The sequence below is a fragment of the Salmo trutta genome, unplaced genomic scaffold (assembly GCF_901001165.1).
Source record: "Salmo trutta unplaced genomic scaffold, fSalTru1.1, whole genome shotgun sequence".
Classification (NCBI taxonomy): domain Eukaryota; kingdom Metazoa; phylum Chordata; class Actinopteri; order Salmoniformes; family Salmonidae; genus Salmo; species Salmo trutta.
This window is the reverse complement of record NW_021822732.1, coordinates 154,919-170,000: the sequence shown is the minus strand read 5'-3', so window position 1 is coordinate 170,000 and position 15,082 is coordinate 154,919. Positions and strand designations below refer to the sequence as shown.

At 46.3% G+C, this 15,082-nt stretch overlaps 1 protein-coding gene across 1 annotated transcript in view; it reads right to left on the bottom strand.

The window, feature by feature from the left end:
• The window catches only part of LOC115184064 (glutamate receptor 2-like), a gene marked incomplete at its 3' end in the record, with an annotated part of 49,256 nt that extends 38,092 nt beyond the window's left edge, over positions 1-11,164 (bottom strand). The window contains exon 1 of the mRNA XM_029745063.1: positions 10,817-11,164. Within this exon, the coding sequence (XP_029600923.1) occupies positions 10,817-10,922 (106 nt within the window). The remainder of the gene's footprint in view (positions 1-10,816) is intronic.
• Between the last annotated feature and the right edge of the window lie 3,918 nt (positions 11,165-15,082).

Here is a 15,082-nt window from a genome sequence, read left to right as displayed (position 1 = left end):
TTATCTAGCTGGTCTGGCAGTACTCTGGGAGAATGTTTAGCTGGTTATCTAGCTGGTCTGGCAGTACTCTGGGAGAATGTTTAGCTGGTTATCTAGCTAGTCTGGCAGTACTCTGGGAAAAGGTTTAGCTGGTTATCTAGCTGGTCTGGCAGTACTCTGGGAGAATGTTTAGCTGGTTATCTAGCTGGTCTGGCAGTACTCTGAGAAAAGGTTTAGCTGGTTATCTAGCTAGTCTGGCAGTACTCTGGGAGAATGTTTAGCTGGTTATCTAGCTGGTCTGGCAGTACTATGGGAGAATGTTTAGCTGGTTAACTAGCTGGTCTGGCAGTACTCTGGGAGAATGTTTAGCTGGTTATCTAGCTAGTCTGGCAGTACTCTGGGAGAATGTTTAGCTGGTTATCTAGCTGGTCTGGCAGTACTCTGGGAGAATGTTTAGCTGGTTATCTAGCTGGTCTGGCAGTACTCTGGGAGAATGTTTAGCTGGTTATCTAGCTGGTCTGGCAGTACTCTGGGAGAATGTTTAGCTGGTTATCTAGCTGGTCTGGCAGCACTCTGGGAGAATGTTTAGCTGGTTATCTAGCTGGTCTGGCAGTACTCTGTATGTTGTTTCCCTGTGTTCTGTGGTTCAACTTCCTGACGTTGTCTACCCAGAATGGCTTGGTTTAGAAATACTCTGAATCTGTCTGTATTAAACAGAGAGACTGTTTAGAAACACTCTGATTCTGTCTGTATTAAACAGAGAGACTGTTTAGAAACACTCTGATTCTGTCTGTATTAAACAGAGAGAATGTTTAGAAACATTCTGATTCTGTCTGTATTAAACAGAGAGACTGTTTAGAAACACTCTGATTCTGTCTGTATTAAACAGAGAGACTGTTTATAAACACTCTGATTCTGTCTGTATTAAACAGAGAGAATGTTTAGAAACCCTCTGATTCTGTCTGTATTAACCTGTTGGATTTACCCTAGGATAGGGGGCGCCACAGCGCATTTTGGAAAGAAATCGTTCCCATTTTCAACGGCCTACTAATCAAAGTCAGAAGCTAAGACATGCATATACTTATTTTATATGGATAGAAAACACCCTGAATTTTCTAAAACTGTTTGAATGGTGTCTGTGAGTATAACAGAACTCGTATGGCAGTCAAAACCCCGAGACCGATTGAACCAGGAAGTGGAAATCTGAATTGTGGACTCGACTTCACAGCCTTACCTATAAATCACAACGTAAAAAAATGAAAATTGAGCACTTTCCAGTGCTTCCACTAGATGTCCCCAGTCTTTACAAAGTGTTTTGAGGGTTCTACGGTAGAAACTCAGTGAAAGAGACGATGTGGCAATTGGTCACAGTCGGAGGGCCATGAGCATTGTGACGTTGGCGGCCGTGTCTGCCCCCACCTTTGGAAGTTTTTTGAAACACAATGAAATCGTCCCACTCGAATCTGATTGGCTCTCTTGTTGAAACAGGCCCTGACGATTACTTGATACAACGTTTGACATGTTTGAACGACCCTAACTTACCGTAAACAGTCATTTTGCGTTAGACAGCTGCCGCCCACGGATCAACATTTGATTACAGCCTTAGGACGCGCTAACAAGAGGAAGCTAATGGAACATAAAGCATGGACTTTTTCGACCGAAAATACATTTGTCATGGACCTGGGACATCGGGAAGTGATTTCTGATGAAGACAACTAAAGGTGAGGGATTATTGGCGATATTATACAATATCAGATGTTACGTGCTATTGTTCACAGGTGGCGCCGAGCTAGGTTTTCGAGCTCAATTTCTGGGTATCGCATCCCATTTGATCTCAAAGTGTGATTACCCTGTAAAGTTAATTTAAAATCTGTTTTGACAGGTGTTTTCAAGAGATATTCATCTATAAATCTTAGATTGACAATATATATTAAAAAAATCGTTTTCGAATAGTAATTTATAAAATTGTAGCACTGTTTCCCGGGACGCATTATATGGGAAAATAGTTAGCAAACCTCAGGTGCCGATGTAAAATGCTGTTTTTATATAGAAATATGACCTTTATTGAACAAAAGATTGCATGCTGTGTGTAACATGATGTCCTAGGTGTGTCATCTGATGAAGTTTGTAAAAGGTTAGTGCTGCATTTAGCTGTTTTTTGGTTATATGTGATGGGTGTGCTTGCTCGGAAAATTCATATGATGCGACTTTTACAATGTACTCCTCTAACATAATCTAATATTGTGCTTTTCCTGTAAAACCTTTTTGAAATCGGACAACGAGGGTCGATTCAAGAGAGGTGTATCTATAAAACGATATGAGACAGCCCTATATTTGAAAAAAAATATATATTGAATTTCGTTATGCTAATGTCGCTAGGAGTTTTCGCTGGAAAATGATCCCGCTAACGGGATGGTAGGCTGAAGAAGTTTTTAAACAGAGAGAATGTTTAGAAACACTCTGACTCTGTCTGTATTAAACAGAGAGACTGTATAGAAACACTCTGATTCTGTCTGTATTAAACAGAGAGACTGTATAGAAACAGTCTGATTCTGTCTGTATTAAACAGAGAGACTGTTTAGAAACACTCTGATTCTGTCTGTATTAAACAGAGAGAATGTTTATAAACACTCTGATTCTGTCTGTATTAAACAGAGAGACTGTATAGAAACACTCTGATTCTGTCTGTATTAAACAGAGAGACTGTTTCGAAACACTCTGATTCTGTCTGTATTAAACAGAGACCATGTTTAGAAACACTCTGATTCTGTCTGTATTAAACAGAGAGACTGTATAGAAACACTCTGATTCTGTCTGTATTAAACAGAGAGAATGTTCAGCTGCGTCAACATCTAGATATTTCCATGACGATCCATATTGAACAGAAACAGCCATCCAACGTAAAGTAAACTTTGCCTGCTCAGAGATAAAATCCCATGATGCACCCACCAGATGATGTCATTGGGAACATTTATCTTCTAGCTGTTTGTTCTGCAAAACATAGAAAGTGTTTTCACATCCAGTATGTTGATGTTGGGGTGGTCTGGTTGTGAATGGAAACGGGTTTGTAAATGGTGGAATGTAAACACGTACCTATCCATCACCTATCCATCACCATCACTACAAATGCCTAGGTGTCTGGCTAGACTGTAAACTCTCCTTCCAGACTCATATTGAACATCTCCAATCCAAAGTTAAATCTAGAATTGACTTCCTGTTTCGCAACAAAGCCTCCTTCACACACGCCGCCAAACATACCCTCGTAAAACTGACTATCCTACCGATCCTCGACTTCTGCGATGTCATTTACAAAATAGCCTCCAACACTCTACTCAGCAAACTGTGTGCAGTCTATCACAGTGCCATCCGTTTTGTCACCAAAGCCCCATATACTACCCACCACTGCGACCTGTATGCTCTCGTCGACTGGCCCTCACTACATATTCGTCACCAGACCCACTGGCTCCAGGTCATCTATAAGTCTATGCTAGGTAAAGCTCGGCCTTATCTCAGCTCACTGGTCACGATAACAACACCAGGTATATCTCACTGGTCATCCCCAAAGCCAACACCTCCTTTGGCTGCCTTTCCTTCCAGTTCTCTGCTACCAATGACTGGAACGAATTGCAAAAAAATAAGAATAATAATAAAATCTTAACAATTATTATTTTTTAAATCGCTGAAGCTGGAGACTTATATTTCCCTCACTAATTTTAAACATCAGCTATCTGAGCAGCTAACCGATCGCTGCAGCTGTACATAGCCCATCTGTAAATAGCCCACCCAATCTACATACCTCATCCCCATATTGTTTTATTTAATTTTTTTCTCTGTTGCACACCAGTATTGTCACGGGCGTCGTAAGGATTGGACCAAACCCGTGCTGTTTTTGACCACCCTACAGAGGGCCGAGAGGGTGGTGAGCATCTCCTCCGTCTACGACAAGGGGTCCAGGACAGCATCTGAGTACACTCTGGATTTCCAGAAGGTGGCTGCGTCCACTGGCTGGAATGACCAGGCCCTGTTGACAATTTTCCGTAGCGGGCTACTGGCGGATGTCCAGAACGAGCTGGACCTCATGCTGGACCAGCTCATCGCCATGGCCATCCGCCTGGATAATCTCCTACGTGCCCGTCGTCGCCCATCCCGGGGTCTCGGGTCTCTTCCAGGAACCTCCAGCGAGACTGAGCCCATGGAGGTGGGCACGACGCACCTTCCCCCCGAGGAACGTCAAAGCCGCCGTCAACAGGGTCTCTGCTCCTACTGCGGGGAGTCGGACCACCTTTCCCTGTAGGAGAACCAGGCGAGGAAGCAACAGGCCGGGGGGCACTCCTGCACCTTCCCAGGTAGGCGTGGACGTGCCTTGCTCCTCTCTGTCCACCCAGCCAGTCCTCCTTCCTGTCACCTTCCCGGACTAGTGGACTCAGGTTCTGCAGGCAATATCCTAGACCAGTCAGTGGCAACCCCCTATCATTACGCATTCCTCTAATCTCTTTACAACCCCCTATCCCAGTCCATGCCCTAGACAACTGTCCCCTAGGAACAGGACTGGTGTGCCAGACCCCGATTCCCATTTCCATCACAGTTGCTCAAAACCACCATGAATGCATCACTTTCCTCATCTTAGACTCTCCTGCACACCCCGCAGTTTTAGGTTTCCTCTGGTTACAGTTGCATAACCCCAGGATATCGTGGACAGAGAGGTTGTTGGGTTGGTCGCAGGAATGTCAGGGGAGGTGTCTCTCTGTGTCTATCGATGCCACCTCTGTGGAAAGTCCAGACCTGGCCACCCACGTCCTTATCCCGGAGGAATAACGGGACCTACAGGTGGCTTTTTTGAAGACTCGTGCCACGTGCCCGCCCCCTCATCGCCCATGGGACTGCGCTATCGACCTACTGTCTGGTTCTACCCTCCCGCGGGGGGCACATCTACCCTCTCTCGCATGCAGAGACCAAACCCAATGGTGGCCTACGTCCAGGAGGCGCTGGCCCAAGGATTCCTCCGTCCGTCCACCTCTCCGGCCTCCTCCAGCATCTTTTTCGCGAAGAAGGATAGAGGTCTCCACCCCTGTATTGATTACCGGACACTGAATAAGGCAACTGTTAAATTCAGTTATCCCCTGCCTCTCATACCCACTGTGATAGAACAGTTGCTCGGTGCTCAGTACTTTAGCAAATTGTATTTACGTAGTGCCTACGACCTGGTGCGCATCAGAGAGGGGGATGAATGGAAGACCGCCTTCAGCACCAGCACCGGGGACTACAAATACAGGGTAATGCCCTACGGCCTGACAGCAGCACCGGCACTACAAATACAGGGTAATGCCCTACGGCCTGACAAATGCACCCTCTGTGTTTCAATCCTTCATTAATGAGGTGTTTAGAGACATGTTGGGTCGCTGTGTAGTGGTGTACATAGACTACATCTTGGTGTACTCCACTACACGCGAGCAACATGTCTCTCATGTCAGGTCCGTTTTGGAGAAGCTGATAGGTCATCACCTGTACGCCAAGGCAGAGAAGCGCCTTTTCTTCCAGCAGGCGGTCTCCTTCCTGGGCTATCGGATATCCACCGCGGGAGTGGAGATGGAAGAGCAGAGGGTCAGTGCAGTACGGTCGTGGCCTGTTCCATCCAACATAAAAGCGGTGCTGCGCTTCCTAGGTTTTGCCAACTATTTCAGGCACTTCATTAGGGGTTTCAGCACAGTAGTGGCCCCTCTCACCTCCCTCCTGAAGGGAGGACATCGACAGCTGCGCTGGACTAAGGAGGCCAACGAAGCCTTCCGTAAGCTCAATGAACGTATTACAAACGCACCTGTTCTGGCTCATCCTGACTCGTCTCTGCCCTTCATCGCGGAGGTGGACACTCTGCCCTTCATTGTGGCTCCTGTCATGTGGAATGTGGACGCGGACATCCGTCGAGCCCTCACCTGCCCACTGTCCCGAGGGGCTTACCTACGTGCCCACTGATGTGCGGGACCGTCTCCTCGCCTGGGCACACACAGCACCTGTGTCGGAGCACCCGGGTATAGCCCGTACTAACAACTGTCTCTCCGCCAAGTACTGTTGGCCCACCTTTGCCCAGGACGTCCGGGTTTACGTCACTTCCTGCTCCACCTGCGCACAGAGTGTCACGACTTCTGCCGAAGTCGATGCCCCTCCTTGCACGGGTGGTGCTCGGCGGTTGACGTCACCGGTCTTCTAGCCATCATTGATCAGTTTTTCATTTTCCATTGGTTTTGTCTTGTCTTCCATCACACCTGGTTCCAATCCCATTAATTACTTATGTATTTAACCCTCTGTTTCCCCTCATGTCCTTGTCAGTGATTGTTTGGATGTTATGTTACGTGAGTTTGTGTATCGGTGTGCGATGGGAATCCTTTACCCATTTTATTTTGTACTTTGGTTTTGGAGTTTGTTTTTCATTAAATACTCCATATTAACCAACTTGGTTTCTCCTGCGCCTGACTTCCCTGCCACCTAAAGACACGAATATGACACAGAGCAAGACACTGAGACACCTCCCCTATGGCAAACGCCACCTGCTGCCGGTTCCACAACGCCCCTGGTCCCATCTCTCCGTGGACTTTGTCACAGACCTTCCCCTCTCAGAGGGGCACACAACCATCCTGGCCATTGTGGACCGGTTTTCCAAAGCCTGTTGTTTGATTCCTCTGCCTGGTCTCCCTACGGCCATGCAGAACACGGAGGCTCTCTTCTCTCACGTCTTCCGGCACTAGGGATCCTGGAGGAAATTGTGTCTGACCGTGGTCCTCAGTTCACCTCCTGTGTCTGGAAGGCCTTCATGGAACGACTGGGGGTCACAGTCAGCCTCACCTCCGGGTACCATCCCCAATCAAATGGGCAGGTGGAAAGGGTAAATCAGGAACTGGGTAGGTACCTGTGTGCTGCCTTGGGCAGAATATGAACAAAACGCCCTCCGTCACTCCTCCACTAACCTCACACCCTTTCAGTGTGTTCTAGATGCAAATCAATTTATAACATTTTTGACATGCGTTTTTCTGGATTTTTTGTTGTTATTCTGTCTCTCACTGTTCAAATAACCCTACCATTACAATTATAGACTGATAATTTCTTTGTCAGTGGGCAAACGTACAAAATCAGCAGGGGATCAAATTTTTTCCCTCACTTAATAAATTCAGTAGTTCTAAACCTGCGACTGCCTCCTGCCTACTCCTCTCTATACTTGTGACAATTGAACTGAAACAGATATCCATATTGAACTGAAACAGATATCCATATTGAACTGAAACAGATATCCATATTGAACTGAAACAGATATCCATATTGAACTGAAACAGCCATCCATATCTAACTCAAACAGTCATATTGAACTGAAACAGCCATCCATATCTAACTCAAACAGCCATATTGAACTGAAACTGTCATATTGAACAGAAACGTTCATTCATATATAACTCAAACAGCCATATTGAACTGAAACAGCTATCCATATTGAACTGAAACAACCATCCATATATAACTCAAACAGCCATACTGAACTGAAACTGCCATTCATATTGAACTGAAACAGCCATCCACATCTAACTCAAACAGCCATATTGAACTGAAACTGCCATTCATATTGAACTGAAACTGCCATTCATATCTATCTCAAATAGCCATGTTGAATTGAAACAGCCATCCATATTGAACTGAAACGTCCATCCATATTGAACTGAAACGTCCATCCACATGGAACTGAAACGTCCATCCATATTGAACTGAAACAGCCATCCATATGGAATTGAAACAGCCATCCATATTGAACTGAAACGTCCATCCATATCAAACTGAAACAGCCATCCACATTACATTTACATTTTTACATTTAAGTCATTTAGCAGACGCTCTTATCCAGAGCGACTTACAAATTTGTGCATTCACCTTATGATATCCAGTGGAACAACCACTTTACAATAGTGCATCTAAATCTTTTAAGGGGGGGGGGTTAGAAGGATTACTTTATCCTATCCCAGGTATTCCTTAAACAGGTGGGGTTTCAGGTGTCTCCGGAAGGTGGTGATTGACTCCGCTGTCCTGGCGTCGTGAGGGAGCTTGTTCCACCATTGGGGTGCCAGAGCAGCGAACAGTTTTGACTGGGCTGAGCGGGAACTGTGCTTCCTCAGAGGTAGGGAGGCGAGCAGGCCAGAGGTGGATGAACGCAGTGCCCTTGTTTGGGTGTAGGGCCTGATCAGAGCCTGAAGGTACGGAGGTGCCGTTCCCCTCACAGCTCCGTAGGCAAGCACCATGGACTTGTAGCGGATGCGAGCTTCAACTTGAACTGAAACAGCAAAATTTTACTGAAACTGCCATCCATATTGAACTGAAACGGCTATCCATATGGAACTGAAACGGCTATCCATATTGAACTGAAACAGCCATCCATATCAAACTGAAACAGCCATCCACATTGAACTGAAACAGCAAAATTTTACTGAAACTGCCATCCATATTGAACTGAAACATCCATCCATATTGAACTGAAACTTCCATGCATAATGAACTGAAACAGCCATCCATATTGAACTGAAACTCCCATGCATAATGAACTGAAACGTCCATCCATATTGAACTGAAACTTCCATGCATAATGAACTGAAACGTCCATCCATATGGAACTGAAACATCCGTCCATATTGAACTGAAACTGCCATCCATATGGAACTGAAACGTCCATCCACATTTAACTGAAACAGCAACATTTTACTGAAACTGTCATCCATATTGAACTGAAACGTCCATCCATATGGAACTGAAACAGCCATCCACATTTAACTGAAACAGCAACATTTTACTGAAACTGCCATCCATATTGAACTGAAACAGCCATCCACATCTAACTCAAACAGCCATACTGAACTGAAACTGCCATTCATATTGAACTGAAACTGCCATTCATATCTAACTCAAACAGCCATATTGAACTGAAACAGCCATCCATATCTATCTCAAATAGCCATGTTGAATTGAAACAGCAATCCATATTGAACTGAAACGTCCATACATATTGAACTGAAACGTCCATCCATATTGAACTGAAACGTCCATCCATATGGAACTGAAGCGTCCATCCATATTGAACTGAAACAGCCATCCATATGGAATTGAAACAGCCATCCATATTGAACTGAAACGTCCATCCATATCAAACTGAAACAGCCATCCACATTGAACTGAAACAGCAACATTTTACTGAAACTGCCATCCATATTGAACTGAAACGGCTATCCATATTGAACTGAAACAGCCATCCATATCAAACTGAAACTGAAACAGCCATCCACATTGAACTGAAACAGCAACATTTTACTGAAACTGCCATCCATATTGAACTGAAACATCCATCCATATTGAACTGAAACTTCCATGCATAATGAACTGAAACAGCCATCCATATTGAACTGAAACTCCCATGCATAATGAACTGAAACGTCCATCCATATTGAACTGAAACTTCCATCCATATTGAACTGAAACGTCCATCCATATGGAACTGAAACGTCCATCCACATTTAACTGAAACAGCAACATTTTACTGAAACAGCAACATTTTACTGAAACTGCCATCCATATGGAACTGAGACTTCCATGCATAATGAACTGAAACAGCCATCCACATTTAACTGTCAGACACATTTAATTGAAATAGATATATTGAACTAAATCCGACATATTGAACTGAAACAGGCCTATTTAACTATCAGTCTATGAGGAGTCACCGTGAGGTTGTCTGGAACAGGCCTTGAATCCCCGACTGCTGTTACTGTATAATAATAATCATAATAATACCAATAATAATCCTAATCAAGGCCTGGTATGATACCCAGCTCTGTCGTCCATGATAATGCAGCAGGAAGCAGACCTGATCATTAATAACACCATCTTTAATCTGTTTTAAAGAGAAGGCCTGGAACCCCTTCTGCCTTCTCAATAGCTCACATATACCCCATCACTCACTCTCTCCTTAATCCCCCTTCTCTCTCTCCCTCCTCTCTCTCCCCTCTCCTTCTCTCCCTCCTCTCTCTCTCTTCCTTCTCCCCCTTCTCTCTCTCTCTCCCTCCTCTCTTTCCCCTCTCCTTCTCTCCCTCCTCTCTCTCTCTTCCTTCTCCCCCTTCTCTCTCTCTCTCCCTCTTCTCTCCCTCCTCTCTCTCTCTTCCTTCTCCCCCTTCTCTCTCTCTCTCCCTCCTCTCTCTCCCCTCTCCTTCTCTCCCTCCTCTCTCTCTCTTCCTTCTCCCCCTTCTCTCTCTCTCTCTCTCTCTCTCCCTCCTCTCTCTCCCCTCTCCTTCTCCCTCCTCTCTCTCTCTTCCTTCTCCCCCTTCTCTCTCTCTCTCCCTCTTCTCTCCCTCCTCTCTCTCCCCTCTCCTTCTCTCCCTCCTCTCTCTCTCTTCCTTCTCCCCTTCTCTCTCCTCTCTCTCTCTCTCCCTCCTCTCTCTCCCCTCTCTCTCCCTCTCCTCTCTCCTCTCTCTCTCTCCTTCTCCCCCTTCTCTCTCTCTCTCCCTCTTCTCTCCCTCCTCTCTCTCTCTTCCTTCTCCCCCTTCTCTCTCTCTCTCCCTCCTCTCTTTCCCCTCTCCTTCTCTCCCTCCTCTCTCTCCCTCCTCTCTCTCCCTCTCTTCCTCCTCCCCCGTTTCTCCCTCCCGCCATCTCAGATGCAGCGTAATGCAGATGAAACCACCGCTCCAGTGTTATGCAGGCTAATATACAGACTACGTGTCAGTACACGGAGACAACATAGGCCACTGTCTAATGCAATATATATATATATATGTTATATGAGCATTTTTCCCCCAGATGTAATATATATGAATGTACCTACCGATCTGAACACTGGGAGAACCGCAGAGCGCCTCGCGTCTCAAGCAGATAACAGTCAGTAGAAACACGAGCAGTAGATTCCTCCTCATCGTTGTTAGTTCAGACATTTCATACCGAGAGGCGTCGACATACAACCGCCGAACAACGGTCCAGTTCCTCCAGACAGACACACAGACGGCTAATCAGACGGTCGGCATGGCGACCCGGTTACCGGACAGCAGGAGGGTTGCGTGTCTAATTCACTGTTGTCAGGTCCTGAAGCGGTTCGGTCGTGGGAAGATCGCTCCAGCTCTGCGGATCTCTGTCTCTCTCTCTCTCTCTCTCTCTATCACTCTCTCTCTCTCTCTCTCTGTGTCTCTCTCTCTCTGTGTCTCTCTGTCTCTCTCTCTCCCTCTCTCTGTGTCTCTCTCTCTCTCTGTCTCTCTCTCTCTCTCTGTGTCTCTCTCTCTCTCTCTGTCTCTCTCTCTCTCTCTTTATGAGGCGCGCGAACACTGCTGGAGCCTTTTCATCATCGATAGCGCGCGTACAGTTTAGGAATACCGATGAGAACGGAAAGAGCCGAGAGCAGCCGAGAGCAGCAGAGTCAGGTTGTTGGGGAAACAGTCCACATTACTGATGGGCTTTCCGACTCGTTCGGCTCAGCTCTTTTGGCTCCCAAACGGCTCATTAAAAATTATATGTTTTGTATTTTTTTCAAGTCAAAGAGTTTGCGATAGTTTGACTATGATTGGTGTTAAAACAATTCTAATTAAATTATTAAATGAAATCATACTCTACCTTAACCACAATGTATTTTAAAATGCATTGGTTTGTTATGAAAAAGAATGCTATTAAACATTTGCATTTAAAGTATAAGTTTTTAATGTATATAAACAAAGTGCTGTCACGAATCCCATCGAAGGTGGCTCCCCTGCCTGCTCGGGCGGCGCTCGGCGGTCGTCGTCACCGACCTACTAGCCGCCGCTGATCCTTTTTTCCTTTTCGTTTGGTATGTCTTATTGTTTGCACCTGTCCCTCATTTGGGTTTTTGATTTTGGTTATTTAAGCCTGGTTAGCCCGCCCAGTGTTGTGCGGGATTATTTTACGTCAGGTTGTATTTTATCGTTGGATGTGCTGGCGATTTATTACTTGTTATTAATTGCATGCTGTGCACCTGTTTTGGGCACTTGGCAATTTACCCACGCCGTTTGTGTTGGCGTTGATCGTGTTAGTTTTTTTTGTTCGAAATAAACACGAAGTTCTGTACCTCTGCTCTCTGCGCCTGACTCCTACCACCACTCCTAGCAACACTCTGACAAGTGCATATAAATGTAACAATTCAAAATGAATACAATCTGAACAACATAATAATAGAATATTGCACCATATCAAAGAAAAATAAATAACAATGTGCAAATCTGCAGCATTCCACTAAAAACATTAAACAGGTCCCTCTTTTCTCTCTCTTCTTTAGTGCCATGTTATAATCAGCAGCACACAGCAATGCTGACCATATTTTGCTTTTATGAGAGATTTGCATTCAGAAATGCAAGCTGCCTCACTGTCGAGGGGCTGATGCGGTTTCTTCTCTCAGTAATTATTTGTCCCGTTTTTGAGAAGACCCTCTCAGAGGGAACGAATGAGGCCACTATGCAGAGTCTCCCTGCCATGACTTTAGGAAGCCGTGGGTAGACAGAGGCCTTGTTCTTCCACCAGCTCAGAGGATCTACAGAGGGGCTCCTCCAAATAGGATCGGACCTCCATTATGGCATCTATGCAACTTTTCAGGGAAGTCAAGAACCAATATACACAGGCAGTCAGGAAAGCTAAGAGTAGCTTTTTAGAACAGAAATTTGCATCCTGTAGTACAAACTCCAAATGTTCTGGGACACTGTAAAGTCCATATAGAATAAGAGCACCTCCTCCCAGCTGCCCACTGCACTGAGGCTAGGAAACACTGTCACTACTGATAAATCCACTAAAATTGAGAATTTCAATAAGCATTCCTCTACGGCTGGCCATGCTTTCCACCTGGCTACCCCAACCCCGGTCAACTGCCCGGTACCCTCCACAGCAACTTGTCCAAGCCTCCCCCATTTCTCCTTCACCCAAATCCAGATAGCTGATGTTCTGAAAGAGCTGCAAAATCTGGACCCCTACAAATCAGCCGGGCTAGACAATCTGGACCCTCTCTTTCTAAAATTATCTGCCGAAATTGTTGCAACCCCTATTACTAGCCTGTTCAACCTCGCTTTTGTATCGTCTGAGATTCCCAAAGATTGGAAAGCTGCCGCAGTCATCCCCCTATTCAAAGGGGGAGACACTCTAGACCCAAACTGCTACAGACCTATATCAATCCTGCCATGCCTTTCCAAGGTCTTCGAAAGCCAAGTTAACAAACAGATTACCGACCATTTCGAATCCCACCGTACCTTCTCCGCTATGCAATCTGGTTTCCGTGCTGGTCATGGGTGCACCTCAGCTACGCTCAAGGTACTAAACGATATCATAACCGCCATCGATAAGAGACAATACTGTGCAGCCGTATTCATTGACCTGGCCAAGGCTTTCGACTCCGTCAATCACCACATCCTCATCGGCAGACTAAATAGCCTTGGTTTCTCAAATGACTGCCTCGCCTGGTTCACCAACTACTTCTCTGATAGAGTTCAGTGTGTCAAATCGGATGGCCTGTTGTCCGGACCTCTGGCAGTCTCTATGGGGGTGCCACAGGTTTCAATTCTCAGGCCGACTCTCTTCTCTGTGTACATCAATGATGTCGCTCTTGCTGCTGGTGATTCTCTGATCCACCTCTACGCAGACGACACCATTCTGTATACTTCAGTTTTTTTGACTGTATGTTTTGTTTATTCCATGTGTAACTCTGTATTTGTTGTATGTGTCGAACTGCTTTGCTTTATCTTGGCCAGGTCGCAGTTGTAAATGAGAACTTGTTCTCAACTTGCCTACCTGGTTAAATAAAGGTGAAATAAAAAATAAATAAATTCCTTCGTGCTGCATCCCCAGTTGCTCTGTCGTCAAACAGCATCCAAACAGCAGACGTTTTTGGCACTACTGCTGGTGCTTCTGCTCCATCTGATCCCTCTTCTTCCTATTGCCCTGGTGCCTGAGCCAGCTGACTGCTGGGGCTGTCCCTCCCTCCCTCTTCTTCCTGTTGCCCTGGTGCCTGAGCCAGCTGACTGCTGGGGCTGTCCCTCCCTCTTCTTCCTGTTGCCCTGGTGCCTGAGCCAGCTGACTGCTGGGGCTGTCCCTCCCTCTTCTTCCTGTTGCCCTGGTGCCTGAGCCAGCTGACTGCTGGGGCTGTCCCTCCCTCTTCTTCCTGTTGCCCTGGTGCCTGAGCCAGCTGACTGCTGGGGCTGTCCCTCCCTCTTCTTCCTGTTGCCCTGGTACCTGAGCCAGCTGGCTGCTGGGGCTGTCCCTCCCTCTTCTTCCTGTTGTCCTGGTGCCTGAGCCAGCTGACTGCTGGGGCTGTCCCTCCCTCTTCTTCCTGTTGCCCTGGTGCCTGAGCCAGCTGGCTGCTGGGACTGTCCCTCCCTCTTCTTCCTGTTGCCCTGGTGCCTGAGCCAGCTGACTGCTGGGGCTGTCCCTCCCTCCCTCTTCTTCCTGTTGCCCTGGTGCATGAGCCAGCTGACTGCTGGGGCTGTCCCTCCCTTCCTCCCTCTTCTTCCTGTTGCCCTGGTGCCTGAGCCAGCTGATTGCTGGGGCTGTCCATCCCTGCTGCTGAGGTTATTCTTTGAAGAGCCTCATCAATCGCTCTGGCATCACTGAAGGCTAACTTCTTAAACCTGGGGTCAAGTGCAGAGGTTTCTGATAGCACGTGATTATATTACATTCTGTGAAACTTTCTGTCCATTGATGAACACAGGGTGTCCATCAACTCTGTTACATGTCCTGTGGTTACATTCACTTCTCTCTGGCGGCTGGCTGTGATTCGCTGCAGACCCTTGTGGCAGATGAATCAGAATTAGTTGGGTAACATAGATAATTAAGATGTTTTATTTGCATAATATGCTTCTGTGAGATACTTGTCATTAGAATGTATCCCTTTGGATTCTGGTGTTGGCAGTTGCACCTCTTCCCTCAGCTGGGGCTCAGTCACCTGGGGCTCAGTCACCTGGGGCCCAGTCACCTGGGGCTCAGTCACTTGAGGCCCAGAGAGGGGAGAGGTCAGGCTTGTCTTTCACATGTCCCTGGTGCTATGCAGAATATCAGAAAGGGAAGAGGACAGGTTGGAACATTGTCTACATTTGTGAATGTGTCTTTACCT